This window comes from Motacilla alba, chromosome 17, assembly GCF_015832195.1.
Source record: "Motacilla alba alba isolate MOTALB_02 chromosome 17, Motacilla_alba_V1.0_pri, whole genome shotgun sequence".
Lineage (NCBI taxonomy): Eukaryota > Metazoa > Chordata > Aves > Passeriformes > Motacillidae > Motacilla > Motacilla alba.
Genome location: NC_052032.1, coordinates 2,404,649 through 2,422,169, shown reverse-complemented (window position 1 = coordinate 2,422,169; position 17,521 = coordinate 2,404,649). Strand labels below are relative to the sequence as shown.

The 17,521-nt window shown below is 49.8% G+C and overlaps 1 protein-coding gene across 29 annotated transcripts in view; it reads right to left on the bottom strand.

Annotated features, from left to right (window-relative positions):
• CACNA1B (calcium voltage-gated channel subunit alpha1 B) overlaps positions 1 to 17,521 on the bottom strand; it is a 299,842-nt gene that overhangs the window by 17,141 nt on the left and 265,180 nt on the right. For 18 of the 29 annotated variants that reach the window (XM_038156187.1, XM_038156204.1, XM_038156189.1 and 15 more), the window contains 4 exons: positions 14,637 to 14,733; positions 5,220 to 5,328; positions 1,924 to 2,031; positions 377 to 486 (listed from right to left, as the gene is read on the bottom strand). In XM_038156187.1, coding sequence (XP_038012115.1) covers positions 377 to 486; positions 1,924 to 2,031; positions 5,220 to 5,328; positions 14,637 to 14,733 — 424 coding nt within the window. Of the gene's footprint in view, positions 1 to 376; positions 487 to 1,923; positions 2,032 to 5,219; positions 5,329 to 14,636; positions 14,734 to 16,850; positions 16,948 to 17,521 lie in introns of those variants that run through there. The other 11 variants (XM_038156186.1, XM_038156214.1, XM_038156198.1 and 8 more) reach the window with 2 other exon arrangements.

Genomic DNA, 17,521 nt, shown 5'->3' with positions numbered 1-17,521 from the left:
ACGACTTTGAATAATTCCTATTTCAAAAATAACTTAAACCTTCTACAGCCAAACTTCCAGCAGCTTTCAACAGTTCTTTGGTCTCCCAAGGAAATCTTTTGGTGATCCCCAGGCCCTAGGCCACTTTTAAACACAGAATTTTGACTTTCAAAGATCGGTTGTAATTTTTTTTTAAAGATCTTTCATTACTGGAAAAGGCAACTGCAATAATTTTTAAAATGTATTTTTTTAGAGAGACTTTCAGGAGAGGTTTCCATTTTTGAGCCAGCATTTTGAAACGCTGCCTGGAAGAGCAGCCAGACCTTCTGGATGAATCCTGCTGGTGATTCTTGTTAAAGCTGCCCAAGAGGGGAAGATGGAAAGACCCCTTTTGTACCTGGCACAGGCCCCCGGGGGGCTGGACTTGCTCCCTGCTGTTCTTATTCTGCTTGTAGAAGTCAAATATCATCAGGGCTGCGTAGACCTTCCCCACAGTCATTTCATCAGCTGCCAGAGCATGGGGAAAACACAGCAGAGCCATTCCAAGGATGAAGAGAAGACAGGAATAAGAAAAAACAGCAAATGGGTGTGAAAAACAGGGAGAGAGAAGAAGCAGCATGAGAATTTTGAGAAAAACAGAATTATTATTATTATTATTATTATTGTTATTATTAAATAAAAAAAAATTTATGAGAATAATGAGACAAAACAGACACAGAAAGAAGGGTAAATAAAAAAAAATAAACAACCAACCAAAGAAAAGTTTACAACAGATTCTTCAACTCTTTGCCTGTTGCTGCCTTGCCTTGGTTTGTAGCTCTCTATGGCAATCACAGGGATTGTGTAGGAAAAACCAGGCAGGAAAACTCAGTGGCATTGTCAGCATCGCTGAGAGAATTCCTAAATTCATCCCAGACCCACAGCCAGCCTTTATCAACAAAGCAGCCTTACCCCTGCTTCTCTGAATTACAGTGAATGGGGTATAATGGGCTAATATACATTTAAGGAATAGTTCATTTTTCCAGATTTTTTTTCACCCTCACAGCCATGGGACAGCCCTTCCCTGCACAGCACTAGAGCACTCTCCATGGAAAAAAAACTGGAGCAGCAGAGATACAGGAATCAAGAGAGGAGGGGAGGGAAAGACTTCAGCAGCATCTACCCACTGATTTGCACCTCCTCAGCTCCCTCATTTTTCTTAATTAACAATGCCTTTATTATTCTACACTGCTTCTCATTAATCAGGAATCCAGAGCTAGTCAAGATAACAGCAAACTCCCCATTTTCTCAGCACTTTTGCCCAGGACATCTCCAAATAACAGAAAGGCCTTTAACCTCCAAACTCCTCACATCTGATCCCCTAAGTCCTCAGCAAGCTTTAGCTTTTCTTCTCCCTGTTTTTCTGGAGCTCAAATGGCAGAAATTGCTCTCCCACCCTGCAAGGCACAGGCTGGAGGCTGCCACAGCTGGGGAGAAGCTCTGGAAGAGGCCACACAGGGCATTGATCTCTTCTAGGCACTGTTTGGGATTTGGGTTTTTCCATGCACAGGAAATCTCCTGCAGCACAATGAAGTCCCTGCCTAGAGGTGAGCTCAGCTCCCCCAGTCCCCGCGTGACAGAGCCAGGGCAGCACAGAGGCTGCCAAGGAGCTCAGCTGCCCTTGGTGTCTCTGCTGCATCCCCCAGGTGACCCGGATGGGACTTGGGACAGAACAGGCAAGGAGGGAGAACCCTAATCTTGGGTTGGATAGGGCAAATGAGGAGGGAAAAACCTAATCTGGGGTTGGATGGGGCAAATGAGGAGGGGAAAACCTAATCTGGGGTTGGATAGGGCAAATGAGGAGGGAAAAACCTAATCTGGGGTTGGATAGAGCTGCCAAGGAGGGAAAAACCTAATCTGGGGTTCCTGGCTGTCTGGGATGGACCCAGTGCTTGAAGCACTTACGTTTGTGAGGAGGCACCAGCAAATCCAGAGTCTTCTGGGACAGGTTGGGCCAGACCAGCGAGATCTCCTTCCTCAGCTCAGCATCACACTGGTGCTGCTTCACACCGCCTGCAGCCAGGGAGGGAGAGGAGAGGAGAGGAGTGAAGCCCTGCCCTGGAGCACATCCCACTGTTTGCATCCCCTCTTCCCGTTCCTTGGGAAGGGTGAGCCAGCACAGCCCTTCCCTGCCCAGGGAATCTGTGAATTCCATGTGACAGAAGTGCATGAACTCAGCAGGACCAGCCTTGCCTCGCCCTGGGGACCCTGAGCAGTGACCTGGGACTTAAAATTGAGCTCAGACTTACTCCATGAAACTGCAGGTGCCTCTTCCTTTGGGGAATGCCTGTGGAGGCAGCAGCACCTCCCAGGTGGGATGCAAAGGACTCAGACATGAATCACAAAATCCCATAACCACAGGCTGATTTAGGTTGGAAAAGACCTTAAAGATCCTCTAAGCCAACCCTCCGCCATGGTCAGGTTCACCCTCCTCTGAGCAGTGTCCTGACAGATTACAAACCCTCTGCCACAGCTCTTCCCAAAACCCCTGGCAATGACACAAGTTCAGAGCTCTACCCTAAGCTAGAGCAAAGCCAAACCCAGCAGCTCTGCCCCACGGGCCCAAGCCAGGTGTAAAATGCACACGTGGAAAGTGATTAAAGGCTGGGTGAGCCCCAGGCCAGCTCCCCGCTGAATTCCACGCACAGCATGCAATTAAGGAGTTCATCTGAATGACAGAGATTATTTTTCTAAGAGCAGAGTAAGGGAGGAGGCTCTGGGTACTCTGTTACACCGTGGTTTGAACTCCCACACGGGAACTCATTAGGGAGGTTTATTAAGGGCCTGTTAAGCCCACTAAAGACTCAATTAAATGTAGCACATGAAACCTATTCAAAGGGAGCTCATAACAACAAAACAGGTCAGAACCTCACACCCCCGAGCAGAGCTAAACCACTGAACTAATCCAGGGTATCAGCTGACTTCTCCTCTCTGGCTCCCTTCCAGTTTTCAAAAGGGTGAGGGGAGCTTTTCCAGTTGAAAAAGGCTGACAGGTAACCAGAAACTGAAAATTAAACAAACTCTCAGCATCCTTATCTAGGAGTTATTCCTGAAATAAGGTGCTGGCTCCTAAAGTCACAGGAAATCCTAAAAGCATCTGTAGAAATGAATGTCTGATCCTTGTCTTGATCCCACTCCTTTGGGGAGCCCCACACACCCCAAAATTTTGTTCTCTTCCAGCAATGCCTCCCCAAAGCATCACAGGCAAAGCTGAAGCAGCACAGGAGAGAGGAGATTAACTCAGATGTTTGCACTGGCCTAAAACTGCTTAGAAAGCACAGCAGCCTAACCCTGCCTTGCCCCTGCTCCCAGGAGCGTGGTTCCCTCCCGTTAACTTTTAAATGAGGTGTAAGAGTGCTCAGGCCAGGCGTGCCTTGCCTTGACTGTGACCCCAGGCAGGCTGATGAGATGGGGTAACGACCCAGAGAAAAGGCCGATACATTTTGTTTCACTGCAAGGTTTAATTGGGAACAGAGTAAACGCCTGATTAACCACTTCAATAATTACATTTTATCTCAAGGTGGAATGTGCTTCAGGGCACTTGGAGTTCCTGCCTGGCTGCCAGCATGGAGCGACTGGGGAGGAAGGGCTGGAAGAGTTCAGAACTGGTGTGGAAACTCATTTCTGATCCAGAGCAAGGAGGACACATCCTGGGCTTCCCCTCCCAGCGTTCTCAACTGGGATGGGCAGGGATTCCCACATTTCACTGCCACCCCAAAGGCACGGGGGGCTCAGGACCCCTCTGGCCTCTCCCCCAAGCTCCCCTTTGTGGCCACATTTCTCTTCACAGAGAAAAGCAGGGCACAGCTTCCCAAGGATATTTTCTGGGATTCACATCCTCTGAACCTCAGAGAAAGAAAAAAGCAATTCTTATTTACTGCGCATGTATTTTGGAACAAGTGGAATGCATTGAGGAAGATTATTTACCAGAAGGAATTTACTTCATTAGATTCTGGTGTGTTTTGATTGATTGCCCAATTGAATCCACGTGTGTGTTGGGACTGTCGGCTGACAGTCACAAAATTCTGTGCAGTTGAGTACTTGTGTGGATTCAGTTTGGGTGTAGTGTAATATAAAGTAATACAGTATAATAAAGTAATTAATTAGCCTTCTGATATCAATGGAGTCCTCCTCGTTTTCTCCCCAGACATCGGGGTTGTCTTGATTCACTATACCCCTGTCCTCAGGTATTGGCACGGGAAGATAGGATTCCCACCTGGGGCAGAATTTCCATGGTTTTGGGAGGACACTAAGCCCACAGATTTCACTGAATACTCTGAGCTGAATGGGACACACAAGGATTAAGTCAAACCCTTCAGTGAATGGCCCATCCAGGGATAAATCTGTGCCCTTGGTGTTCCTGGCACCTTGCTGGGACCAATCAAGCCCATCTTGTGGTGGGCTGTGAGACAATGTGCTCTCAGAAAACTCCAATTTTCTCCTGGTTTTCTGGAGCTCAGATGGCAGAAAATGCTCTCCCATCCTGCAAGGCACAGACTGGAGGCTGACAAAGCTGAGGAAAAGCTCTGGAAGAGGCCAGGCAGGACACTGGTCTCTTATTGGTGCCATTTTGGGTTTTTTTCCATGCACAGGAAACCTGCAGCTTAATGAAATCCACACCTGGAAGAGACTTCAGCTTCCCTAATCCCTGTGGGACCATGCCATGGTCACAGAGCATTCCAAGGAGCTGAGCTGCCCTTGGTGTCTTTGCTGCATCCTCCAGGTGACCCAGCCACCCCTCAGCCACCCATCCCTCTCACCAGAGGCCAGTTTGATCTCCAGGTGATCCAGCCACCCCATCCCTCTCACCTGAGGCCAGTTTGATCTCCAGGTGGCCCAGCCACCCCATCCCTCTCACCTGAGGCCAGTTTGATCTCCAGGTGGCCCAGCCATCCCCTCCCTCTCACCTGAGGCCAGTTTGATCTCCAGGTGACCCAGCCATCCCCTCCCTCTCACCTGAGGCCAGTTTGATCTCCAGGTGGCCCAGCCACCCCATCCCTCTCACCTGAGGCCAGTTTGATCTCCAGGTGATCCAGCCATCCCATCCCTCTCACCTGAGGCCAGTTTGATCTCCAGGTGGCCCAGCCATCCCCTCCCTCTCACCTGAGGCCAGTTTGATCTCCAGGTGGCCCAGCCATCCCCTCCCTCTCACCTGAGGCCAGTTTGATCTCCAGGTGGCCCAGCCATCCCCTCCCTCTCACCTGAGGCCAGTTTGATCTCCAGGGCTGTGCGGATCAGGGCCATCAGCGTGGAGGTGAAGTGCACGGTTAAATCCTCGGGGGAAATGGGCATGTTCATCCTCACCAGGCGCTGGGGACAGACAGGGCTGGCTGTGAGTGGGGCCAGGAGTCCTCCCCCCACCCTCACCTGCCCCTCTCTGAACCCCCAAAATACTAAAAATATGAACAGGAAGGAACTTTTTGTGTGCTGAGCTGAAATTCTTCTGCACATGGATGGCAGCTCCTGCCCAGGAGCAGGTTCGGGGTAGAACTTCAGTGATTTGCCAGCACTGCACTGCACTGCAATCCTACGGAGCTCTCCCAAAAAGAAGCCAGGTGGGAGGCTCTCATCCCATTTCCTGACTGTCTGCAGGGGTGTCTGCACCATCCAGATGTTGGAACCCTGGTTACTGAGAATTTCAGACTTTCTGTGCTGACAGGCACTGACCCCAGGAGAACACTGCAGTGACCTGAGGCCATGGAGAAAGCTCCAAAACGGAATGATGGAACTGGGATTGTGGTGTGGAGTTTGAATAGAAGTGTGTAATAGCACAGGGTTGAAAACTTAGAGTTTAAGGGTTTAGAATATAGTCATATATGTAAGGCAAGATGGAGGCTTTAGGGCAGAGGCTGGTCCTTCTTCTTCACCTTCTTCTCCATGGGTTTGGGTGGTTTTGTGTAATTGGATAAAAAAGCCCACATTGCAGGGCATGGGTGGTTGGTTATTGGGTTAAAAGTAAAAATAATTTAGGTCATTTCTTAATTGGACAGTTTATCCTTAAAAGGCCTTGTAGAGAGAGAGAGAGACAGGGCTCCATTTTTAGTTTGTTGGAGTGAAGTGCTGTAGAACTCAGGGTTTGTGAGACTGTGACATAGGTAAGAACTAATAAACATCTGAGTCTGAACAAGAAATATCATCTCGTGATTTAAACCTGACCTTGGCAGAAAAGAAGCAGAAGAATCAGCACCAGACATGTGGCTTGTACCTGTCCCACCTGCCAAAGCAGCATGCTGAGGAGATAAGAACCATAAATCCACCTCCTCCACCCCTTCCTACACCAGCTGGCCTTACTAAATCCTTCACCTAAATCCTAAAACAGGACAAAATGGGGCCTGGCACCACTGACTGAAGGAGGGTGATGGAAGGTTGGCATCCACAGCTCCATCCTGAGTGTGGCCCTGCCTCTTCCAGCTGTCCAGGTGGCCTTGCTGGGAGCAGGACGTGAGGAAGGCACTTCCAGTGACAATGACACTGTGGGGCTTTGTGCAGCAGCTGTGCTGTCCCTGGAGGGGGCTGGGATGGTGTGTTTTGGTCCCAGCCTGAGGCACACTTGGGAACAGCTGCTGAGCCCTGGAATGTGGCTCAAGCTGTGGAATGGTTGGTGACAGGTAAAGGTGACAATGTCCTTCCTGCTGGGGACACCTGGATTCTGGCTCCTATCTCCTTCCAGTCACTGAGCTGCACAGTCCATCCACACCTTCCCAGAGAGGAGAGGCTGGATTAACATGGCCAGGACTATAATTCCCAGCCTTTCTTCCAAGCCAAACATGGAGCCATCCCTCAGGATCAGTATTCTCCAATATCTTCAGAGCTGGGAGCGACTCCTTCATCACCAGCCACCTCTGGCAGGGCAAACCCATCATTCTCCTGAGCAGGAAGCACCTGAAATTGCTTTGGAAAGCTTTGACCCGCTGGCAGCAGAACAGCTCCGTGCTCCAAGCCTTGCTGGTAACCTCAGCACACATTTAAAGGATGGAATTCTCCTCCTTCAGCAGCCTGATGATTCCTCAGCTTTCAGGAGCTGCTGGAAAACATCCCCTTCTGGATCTGTATCAGACAAACTTCGGGGTTTCTGTTCTCCAGAGGGATTTGCAGCCCAAGGAAGTCCCTGGGTGTTGATCTGCCTGAGCACAGCCTCAAAAACAGTGGGAGCTTGGCCTGGGCCCTTTGCTGGGGAGAGAATTTCATCCTTATCTAAAAGCTGTCTCTGATTTACATCCCTCCGTCTGCCCAGAAGTCTCCTCTTTGTTTGGCAACAGCCCCTACAGGCTGGTAGAGATGCCAGCTGCACTCCCCCTGTGGCTCTGGGCACTGCAGCAGTGGGCACAAGCCTGGCACTGTTTTCAGAGATGCAGATTTTGCTGCAGCCTCTTTGCTGTCCTGGGATAAATCTGCAGCAGAAACTCCTCAGCTGATGGGCATTTTGCTGCTGGGGAAGGGAACGTGGTGCAGGTGAGAGCAGGGAGCTGCTGGAGCCTCAGGGCTCAGTGGGAGCCCCGATTGCTGCTCCTGTGTTTTCCCCAAACCAAGCTCTTGCTGGGACATGAAGACTTGGCCAGGTTTTCCATCTCTGGGATAACCTTCCTGCTTTGAGAATCTTCCAACTTCCACTTCCAAATTCCCAGATGTACAGACTGAGCTGCCCTGGAATCCCAGACTGGTTTGAGTTGGAAAAGACCTTAAAGATCATCTCATCCCACCCTCTGCCATGGGCAGGGACACCTTCCTATCCCAGGTTGCTCCAAGCTCTGTCCAGCCTGGCCCTGGACACTTCCATGCCCTCAGGGGAGGACAGACCCCAACCCTGGCACCTTCTGGAGACAATTCCCCCCCTGTGGGACACTTGCTGGTGTTGCCATGAGCAGACCAAGGGCAGAAAGTGCTGGTCCAGTGTAAAATCTGCTCAGAGGAACTGAAATCTCTCCTTGTTCACCTATTTACACATTTTCAGCTCTCACTGCATTCTGCAGAGACAAGAGACCACTGTAACAACGTCCCTGTCACCTGAAGTCTGGGACAAACCGCTGTGCCCTCCCTCCCAGCATGCCCAGAGGTTATTCTGTGTCTGCCCAGCCCCAGAGACAGGGAAATCAAAGTCCAGCCTCTCAGTCGGTGACAGTACCAAGTGCTGGCAACACCACGGGGCTTTTTCTGTTCATTCCTGTCACATGAAATGGGATTTAATTCCAATTCTGCCCTCAGCACACAAAAAGTTACAAAAAACCATCAATGAGAGGCCACAGTTAGCAATCACAGCGTCCCAGAATCCCACTGGGGTGGGAGAGAGGGAAGGGATGCAGAGAGAAAGAAGGTGCATGCACGTGGAGAACAGGCAAATGAGGAACAATTCCCCACAGGAGAGCTCTATCCTCACAAAAACCACCAGCAAAAACCACTTGGGGACTGGCACATCTCAGGTCTCCCCAGCTGACTTTCCAGGTGAATTCCCAAAGGACACAGATGCACAACACAGGCCACCCACAGCTGTACTGAGCAGTGCTCTCCTCCTCAATTTCAGCCAGGGACAGAGGATTTAGGGGAAGATTTCCCAAGGGGATTCCCACTTTTGGAAGTCTGTCTGAGCAAAACCCACATTTTGCTGCAAACAGGCACCTGGAAGAGGCTCTCCCTACCCCACCTCCGTGCCCTCCTCCCTGCATTTCCCTCGGCGCTGCCATTTTCTCCATCTCAGTATCCACACTGGTCAGACAGGGAACTCAGACACCTCCAGGCCACTGCAACTCCCAATCTGAGAGCCCAGCAGGGAGCAGGAAGGGGGGGTTGAGGTGCTCCTCCACCAGGGATGGGCAGCTGTGATGGGATGAGTCCCTGTGTCCCCTCGGGGTGGCAAACTGGGATTCACCTCTCTTTGGACAGCACTTGAGGGGTTCTTGCCCTGCCAAGGTGAGCTGCAGGTTGCACCTTCCAGCTGCCCATTTCTTGGCCAAAAAAAAGCCATCAAATAAGAGAGAAATGCCTCAGAACCTGCATCAGCCAAAGCCAACAAGCCTCAGCTAAAGCCACCTGAGATCCTCCCAAAAGCAGGGAAAATTCCTGTCTTGGAAGCCCCTGGCTTGGGAAAACCTGTTCTTTAAATGAGTATCTGGCATGTCTGAGAGCTCCTGCTGAGGGTGGAGCAGCTGGAAGAAAAGAACTGATTCATCTTGGATCCAAAACAGCTTTGCCACCACAGCTGGGAGGGTTGGGTGAGACATTGCTCACCCCACATCCCAAATCAATGTCCCAAATCCCCAGGGGAGCCAGGAATCAGCCAGGCACTGGCACAGCCAGGAAGGATTTGATCCTTGAACATTGTCTGGTGTGTTTTCCCAAGGCCAGAAATGCAGCCAAAAGGCTGAAACTGCAAACGAAAGTTATATTAACTTTTTTCCTTTCAATATTACAAAATAACCTTATGCATAAAAATATCTCTTTGTGCAGAGTGCGAAATTTCAAGCCTTTCCAGGCTATTTTCTAATTTTATCTGTATTTCATTCCTCTCCATTTCTACAGGATCCATTTAAAAGGAATCCAATTGAAATTGATAACATTTTTCAAACTCAAAATATTGTGCTTGACCCAAAATTTCTCATTGAAAAATTCAATCAAGAACTTTTGATTTTCATTCTGCACCAGGCTAGAAGAGAAAAACTCAAGTTTTCTCAAAAACTTAGGGACAAGAACATAGGTAAAAAAAAAAAAAAAATTGAAAAAGTTGTTTAGATTTACTCAATTAAAAAAAAAAAAAAACAAAAAAACTTTCCTCCCATTTTTTTCTGTTTCTTCTGCTTGAAGTTGTACTTCAAGGCTGTGTCAGAGCTGTAGCTCATAGTTGGAAACAGGATGAAAAAATCTGAGAGGGAAAGGGAATGAAGGAGAAAAAAGGAAAAGGGGGAGAAGAAAAAGGAAAAGGGGGAGAAGAAAAAGGAAAAGGGGGAGGAAAAAAAAAAGGAAAAGGGGGAGAAAAAAAAGGAAAAGGGGGAGAAAAAAAAGGAAAAGGGGGAGAAAAAAAAAGGAAAAGGGGGAGAAAAAAAAAGGAAAAGGGGGAGAAAAGGAAAAAACAACAATGAACCAAAAAAAATCCCAACAAAAACAAAAATAACTGAACCAAAACAACGAGGAGAAAAAAAAAATCTAATTTGGATAATTTTCCATCTTTCTGGAGCCTACAAGGAAATTTTTTGAGCCTGCTGCTCCTTCCCTGCACTGATGAAGAACGTGCATCACTTGGGAATCACCAGCCACAACCCAGGGGCTGGATCCATGTTTGGACTCGATGATCTTGGAGGTCTTCTCCATCCCAAATGATTCTGTGAGTCCATGAATTTTAGTCTTTGCTATCCCATCAGTTGAAAAGGGGGAAGAAGACCTCTTTGCCTTCACTCTGCTGTCTTAGGATTTGCTCACTGTCCCTGCCCATGGCAGAGGATGGAACTGGATGAGCTTTGAGGTCCCTTCCGATCCAAACCATCCCGGGATTCCGTGATTCCTGCGATGATCCAGGGGCGCTCGGGTGAATTAATGATGGGGAACAGGACAAAAAAAAACCGTGGGAATGCTTCCCAGGCGCCCTGAGCTGCCCGGAAAGGCATTCCCAGCGCCCCTGGGGCCCGGCTCCGCTGCAGGGGCGGGGAGGAGGCGCGGCCGGCGGCAGGTGGAGTCCCCGCTCCGCTTTGGGGATCCCTCCCGGGTTTAATTAGGCGGATTTGGAGCTCGTTATTGCTTCTGCAGGAGAGGGCCCCAGAGGCAGAGCCGCGCCGCTGTCTCCGGAGCCCCGTAATTAACGCAGTGCTGATAACGAGGGGCTGATTGCGGGCGGGCTCCGGCGGCAGCGCTCCGTGCGCGGGGCCGGGCGCGGTCAGGAGGCGGCCCCGGCGCCCTTTAATTGGCAATTAACAAAGGCAGCGCTAACGAGGAACCGAATCTCTGTGACAGGTAGAAATTCCCTTTCAGCTTTGCTCGGGAAGTGCTTGGACGATGGCCCAAAAGGCAAGGAAAGGGTTGGAGGAATAGGGGGAAAATTCATCCTGGAATCAAAGGTGTCTTGCTGGATTCCAGCCTGACCCAGAAAAAGTTACGACACCCTAAATCCTCTTGCCTGGCACATTAATCCAGAGGTAGCAGGAAGAGGAGCACACAGTGCCTGGAAAACTACTGGCACCCCGACAGATTTGAATTATTAAGAGCACCCCATCAGCCTCTGGGACAGGAACGGCTCTGGGAATGATCCCCAGACAGGAATAAATTTGGGACAGTAGAGCGCTGCTGTGGGAAATGAGGTCGAGTTTGGTGAATAAATTATTTGCTATGAATAATTCACCCCGACCTAGTTGGAATGATTCTAGCTGGTTTAATTCTGCTGGATTTGGAGAGGCTCTCCATGGCTTTCATCCCTCTCGGATCATCACAGGAATCACGGAATCCCAGGATGGTTTGGGTTGGAAGGGACCTCAAAGCTCATCCAGTTCCACCCTCTGCCATGGGCAGGGACAGTGAGCAAATCCTAAGACAGCAGAGTGAAGGCAAAGAGGTTTCCTTCTCCCTTTTCATCTGATGGGATAGCAAAGACTAAAATTCATGGACTCACAGAATCATTTAGGATGGAGAAGGCTATCAAGATTGAGTCCAAACATTGATCCAGCCACTACTGACCCATATCCCCAAGTGCCACATCCACATCTGTACGGGTTTAAATCCCTCCAGCAGTGGTGATTCCACCACTGCCCTGGGCAGCCTCTTCCAGGGCATGAAAACTCTTCATGAAAACTCTTTGTGAAGAAAAAAATCCTGCTTCCCACCCTGAGCTCCCCTGGCCCAGCCTGAGGCCGTTCCCTCTCCTCTTGTCCCTGTTCCCTGGAGCAGAGCCTGATCCCCCGGCTGTCCCCTCCTGTCAGGAGCTGTGCAGAGCCACAAGCCCCCCCCTGAGCCTCCTCTTCTCCAGGCTGAGCCCCTTTCCAGCTCCCTCAGCCCCTCCTGGGGCTCCAGCCCCTTCCCTGGACACGCTCCAGCCCCTCAATGCCCTTCTCGCTGTGGGTGGCCCAGAAGTGACCACAGGAATTTGGGTTTTCCAGCCTCCTCCCCCAGCCCAGTGCAGGATGGAGCTCCCTGGTGCCCGAGGATCCCATGCACCTCGGGAAGCAGCACAGCCACGCACACGGAACTGCAGAGGCTGGTCAGGCTGACCGAGGAGAACAGTTGAGAGAGGGGAACCAGAAAACAGCAGAAAGGAAGGACAGCAGCCAAGGAGGCTGCAAAGAAGGGAAAATCCAAACAAAAACCAGTGTGGACATACTGAGAAGGCAACAAAGACACGGGGAAAACACACAGAACCTCTGACAAGGACTGGGGAAAGTAGACATGGAAAGAAAAAAGGGGGGATACGTGGGGCAAAAGAGCTTTTGCTGGACAGAACAGTCAGGAGTTTTAAAAACCAGAGGGAGAGGGCTAAAATAAGGCAGAGACAAAGCCCTGGCTGCTGTTGGCACTGACTGAGCTACACCTGCAGGAGCAGGGGGTTGATGTCCCTCTGCAGGCTCTGGGGAGGGGTCAGTGCCCAGGGGGATTTCAGTGTCCTCCCGAGTCTCTGATCCACCTGGGAGTGGATGTCACGTGAGTGACACCACGGGGGACACCTGGCAGGAGCAGGGCAGGGGGTGCCACATCTCACCACAGTCAGGGGGGAAGGTGTCCAGCACCAACCCATGGACGTGCTGCATGGAGGGAGGAGGGAAAGAGCAAAAACCAGTCCTAACCCATGAGGGGTAACTTTATCAGCAATAAGTGGGTGAGAGATCAGCCCAAAGTGCAGCTTTAATCCATGGGGGAAATCCTGATCTTGTCTTAAATCCATATTTTGTAGTTCAGGGCTCTTTGATAAGGGGGAAATGAATGTGATCATATCCAAACTCAGAGAAATCCAGTGTTCACCCAGACTGGAGCTGTCTGAACCCATCTCTGCCTGTGCTTGTGACACATAGACACAATTCAGAAGTTTCTTCTGAGATGGGGGAAAATTAATGATGTCTTTAAAAAATCAGGAGTCTGGGTTATAAAAAGAAGCCATTCCTATGTACCCAGGTTCTGTGGGTCTGTTCTGCAGGGAGAGACAAATTAAAGGCGATATCAGGAAATTCTCAGGCTGAAGAAATGCCTGTGGGCACAAAGCCTGCTATGAAAACCAGCCTAAAATCTTATTTTTAATGCCTGATCTCTTTATCTCTTTTGTTTTCTTCCTTTTTGAATTCTACAAGAGTTAGGAGGAAAAATAAAGAGTTTTTTCCTTCTGGTACAGCCCCAGAGCAGATCTGGTTGCCCACCTGCATGCAAACACCTCCTTTCAGCAGGACACAGCTCTCCTAAACCAATGGAAACTCACAGGTGGCAAACCCTTGGATTTCTGTGGATAATTGGTGTCTAAAATGGCTGAGATCTGGAATTTGGATCTAGTTGGGTTCCTCAAGCTCAGTTATGGTGGCCAGAAAAAAAATCAAATAAAGCAAAGCCACCTCACTGGAGAGATTTAAGGCTATGTTTCATTTTCCTTTTATTTTAAATCCTGGCACGCTGAGGAAGGATCTTGTAGGAAGATTTATCTGAACTTCTTGCCTGAATAAATTGGACCCAGGTTTGGGTCTAGCTCGGGCCTCGTCACAAAAATCTTGGGTTTATTTGGTCTCAGTGAAAAATCCCTCAGAACGGGAGGGGCTGTTGTGGTGTGGATCCACTGGACTGAGTTTTGGGATTTGGGGGTGGCTGGAGTGACACCAGCAGCCAAAAAATCCTGTTGGGTTTGGTGGATCCTCAACCACACCAGTGATAAATGGTTCTGAGCAACCTCTCCCTCTAAACTGTGAGGTTCAGTAGTGAAACTTCCAAGGAATCACCCTGGAAATTGAAGTCTTCAAGCACCCTGAGAGTTTTTGAGAGGCCAGCCTGGCCTTAACTGGGTCTGCTCCATTTCCATCTGAATTTCCAGCCAGGCAGCAGCTTTTGGGATAGAATTCATTCTGGTGGCTCAATTAAAAACTTTTGCCAAATCAGCAATAAGCTGGAGTGATTTTTCCATCTCCCTGTCCTAAATGTTTTCTGTCAAAGTCATTTCTTCCACGAGGGTGTTTAAGGAGCCCTTCTGGTGTTGTCTCTGTTTAATTGCTTGCTCACTCCTACAGCACTGCCTACTCTAATTACTCCAGTCTAATTAAGAGGAGGAAAAAACAACATTCTGCTGAAGGGTTAGAGAGACAAAGAGCCCCAGGAAGAAAAATGGGGATCTAATGGGGGGTAATTTGCTCTTGAGCATGGTCCCTCCCCAAATTAACCTAAATGGGAGGAGAATGAGAGAAAAGAGAGAGAAACACTGATAGAGAGCAGAGACATACTTAGAAAGACAAACTGATGTGCCAGAGTTTCAAAGACCAGAAAAAAAGTTACCCAGAAAATGATATATATAAATATATAAAAATTAAAGAGAAGAAAATCAGAAGATCCAAAATCTTGCTTGGAAAGCAGAGAAAGCACCAGAAAAGTCCAGAAGAACAACACCAATGCCACAGAAACCCCACTTCAGCCACGGCACAGAAAGCTGGTGGTTGGGCAGAGTTCCTGGGGAGGTTTTCTACCTTATAGGCAACACGAGCTGGGCATTTCTTCCCAAGGCCTAGAGGTGGGGACATGTGTCTCAGCATCTCATACATGTCTGTGTAACTGATGCGCCCGCTGGCACCACAGGGATGGAGGCAAAAGCACCAGGACACAGAGATCCCATCGGATTGAGGCGGGGAAAACGGGGAGGGGTCAGGGAAAAGGCAACACAATGGAGCAAATGAAGAGGAGAGAGAGAAGGGAAAGCAGACAAGAGAACAGAGATCTGGTTAATCAGATTTCTTCAGGAAACAAAACCAAACTCAAAAGGTGGGGCAGGAGAAAGGAGGCTCCGCTTCCATTGCTGTTTTGGCGCCCAACGTCTCCTCCTCCTGCAGGGGTGGCCCGTGGCCCTGGGAATGATTGATGTCCCCTGGGGAATGACTGATGCCCCTGGGGAATGCTTGATGTCCTCCGGGGGAGAAGGGGTGGCAGGGCTGGGTTTGGCTGGCTCTTGGTGGGGTGGGGGATGAAGGCTCCCCCATCACCCCCCAGACCAGCCAGGGCACCATGCCAGGGAGAGCTGGGGGGCAGAGTTATGGGACAGGGATGGGGGAACACAGCCCAGCTTTCCTTCCAGGAAGCAGCACTTTGGGTTTGGGTGATCGGACAAAGGAGAAGTCAGTCGTGGGGGAATTGCTGAGGGATGCACTGGGTCTGCTCCCACTCCCAGCTGAGGCTGGGATTCTGCACATTCCTGCTCCAGCAAAAGCAGAGCCCAGCCCTGGCAGGAGGTGGGAGGAGAACCTGCTCCTTCCTCACTTTTGATGGGGCTTGTTTTTCACCAAGCCAACCTCAACTGGGAATTGCAGAGGTTTGGGAAAAGTTCCTCAGAACAGCCCACTGCTGAGGGCATCTCCCTTCAGCGCTTGGTGGTGGTAGTGGATGAGTCCTGGCCTGAAAAACAGGGGGTGCAAAACAGCAAGAAATTCCTGCTTCACTTTTTTGTGCCTGTTGGAACTGGGAGCGGAACTGTGACAATCTCCTTTTGTTTTCCCAACTGCTTATACAACGTGCAAATCTCTGCTGCCTGGCATCTGAGGAGACCCAGGGATGTTATTAATTAAAGTCTAACCCCTGGAAAAGCAGGATAATGTCATCATCTCTACACCAACAAAGAAAACCTAAGCACCCATTTAAACCTCCCTTTCTGAGCAGCAACCTTCCCACCAGCCCAGAGCCCTGACATAGATCTCAGTTCCTATGTAAAGCTTTGATGGAGGAGGGGGAGGAGGAGGAGAGAACTCACCCAGCCCAAAACATCTATTCCTGTCCCTGGTAACTGCTGCAGAGAAAATCCCACCCAGCTTTCCCAGCCCAGAGCTGATTTGGAGGCTGCTGAGAGACACAAAATGGGAACTGGAGCCAATGTCCTCTGGTTCCTTGCTGCTCCTGGGCTGGGATGTGGGGGCTCCTCTCCCTCTGCAGAGCTTCTGAGCTCTTAACCCTCAGTCAGGTGTGGGAAACACCTGGGCTGTAGTGGAGAGGAAAAGGAAGCTCTGGGCTGGCTGCTTCCAGCCTTCTCCTTCATCCTCTTTTTCCCAAGAAATTCCCTGCCTGGAACTGGGTCCCCACTGATGACCATCCTGTGTTGATTTCTCAGCAAGATCTGTCCCAAATTCCCCACCTGGGCTCCCAAGCACAGTGAACTCTCCCTGTGCCATGAGCAGGAACTTTCCCTGGGTGTCCACCAGAGCTTAGAGACATCATTTAACCCCCCAGGCCATCTCTGGCTGTGGCACCATGGAAAGCTCATCCCTCACCCCTGATCTCTGCCCAGATCCTATGGTTTCCCAGCTCAGGAAGTTGATAACTCAACAATGCTATAAATCCAAACCAAACTTGCTGCTCCCTGGAAACCTTGAGATGCCATTTCTCTGGAACATATTGAAGTGCTGGGATAATTTTCCCCAGGACTTCCCACCTGGAGCTGGCAGGATGGAAGCTGGAGGGTTCCCTGTCCCATAAAACTGCCTGTCCCCAGCCAGCTGGGGTGTGGGAGGAGACAGGGAAGGGATGCATGGAGGAAAAAGGAGGCAGTCAGTCAATCATTCCTTTTTTCAGGCAAGGGATTGGTTACGTTACAGTTTCTTTTCTCTACTGGTTGCATTTGCACTCGGGGGAGGGAAGAGGGGAAAAAAAGAAACAGAACCAGGACTAGAGATGCTGGAGGGATCTCTGAAATTCCAAACCTTGTAGGCCACCCTATGAGGGCACTTCTTTCCTAAGCCCAGGGGTGGAGCAATTACACGTAACAAATTGTACATATCCTTATAATGAATGCGGCAACTGGAAAGGAAACACCAGAGGTTATCACAGCAAAATCCAACAGGAATCAGCTTTTCCACAGGCAAACAGGGAAGAACCAGCTTTTCAACGGGGAAACAGGGAAGAATCAGCTTTTCCACAGGCGAACAGGACAAGTTGGAAGGGCAAAACACGCTGAAAAGAAAGGTTAGTCTGGGAAGGAAGGAGGCACTTAAACACACAGAGGGAACTTCCAACTGCTCACTCAACCTTATATCCTTGGATTTTCCTCTGGGAAACCTTCAGTGCTGTGTGGAAGGCTTCCCAAACATTTGGTTTCCTTTCCCACTCATGTTTTAATTCCCTGTCCTGAGCATCAGCCTCCAGATTCTGCTGCCCAACACATGCAGCCTGCAGGCCAGAGAGCCTCTTTAATGGATTATTCCTGAGATTTTGTTACAGCTCTTCAGTGGATTATTGCCAGGATTCCAATTAGCTGCTTTAAAACCTTGGGAACCTCTCCCTGCCACTGCCACCTCCTACATAACCCCAGCAGGGCCATTCCTGGGCAATGAGGAATTTGCTGGGAGAGCAGAAAGTGTCACCTCCAGAGCCT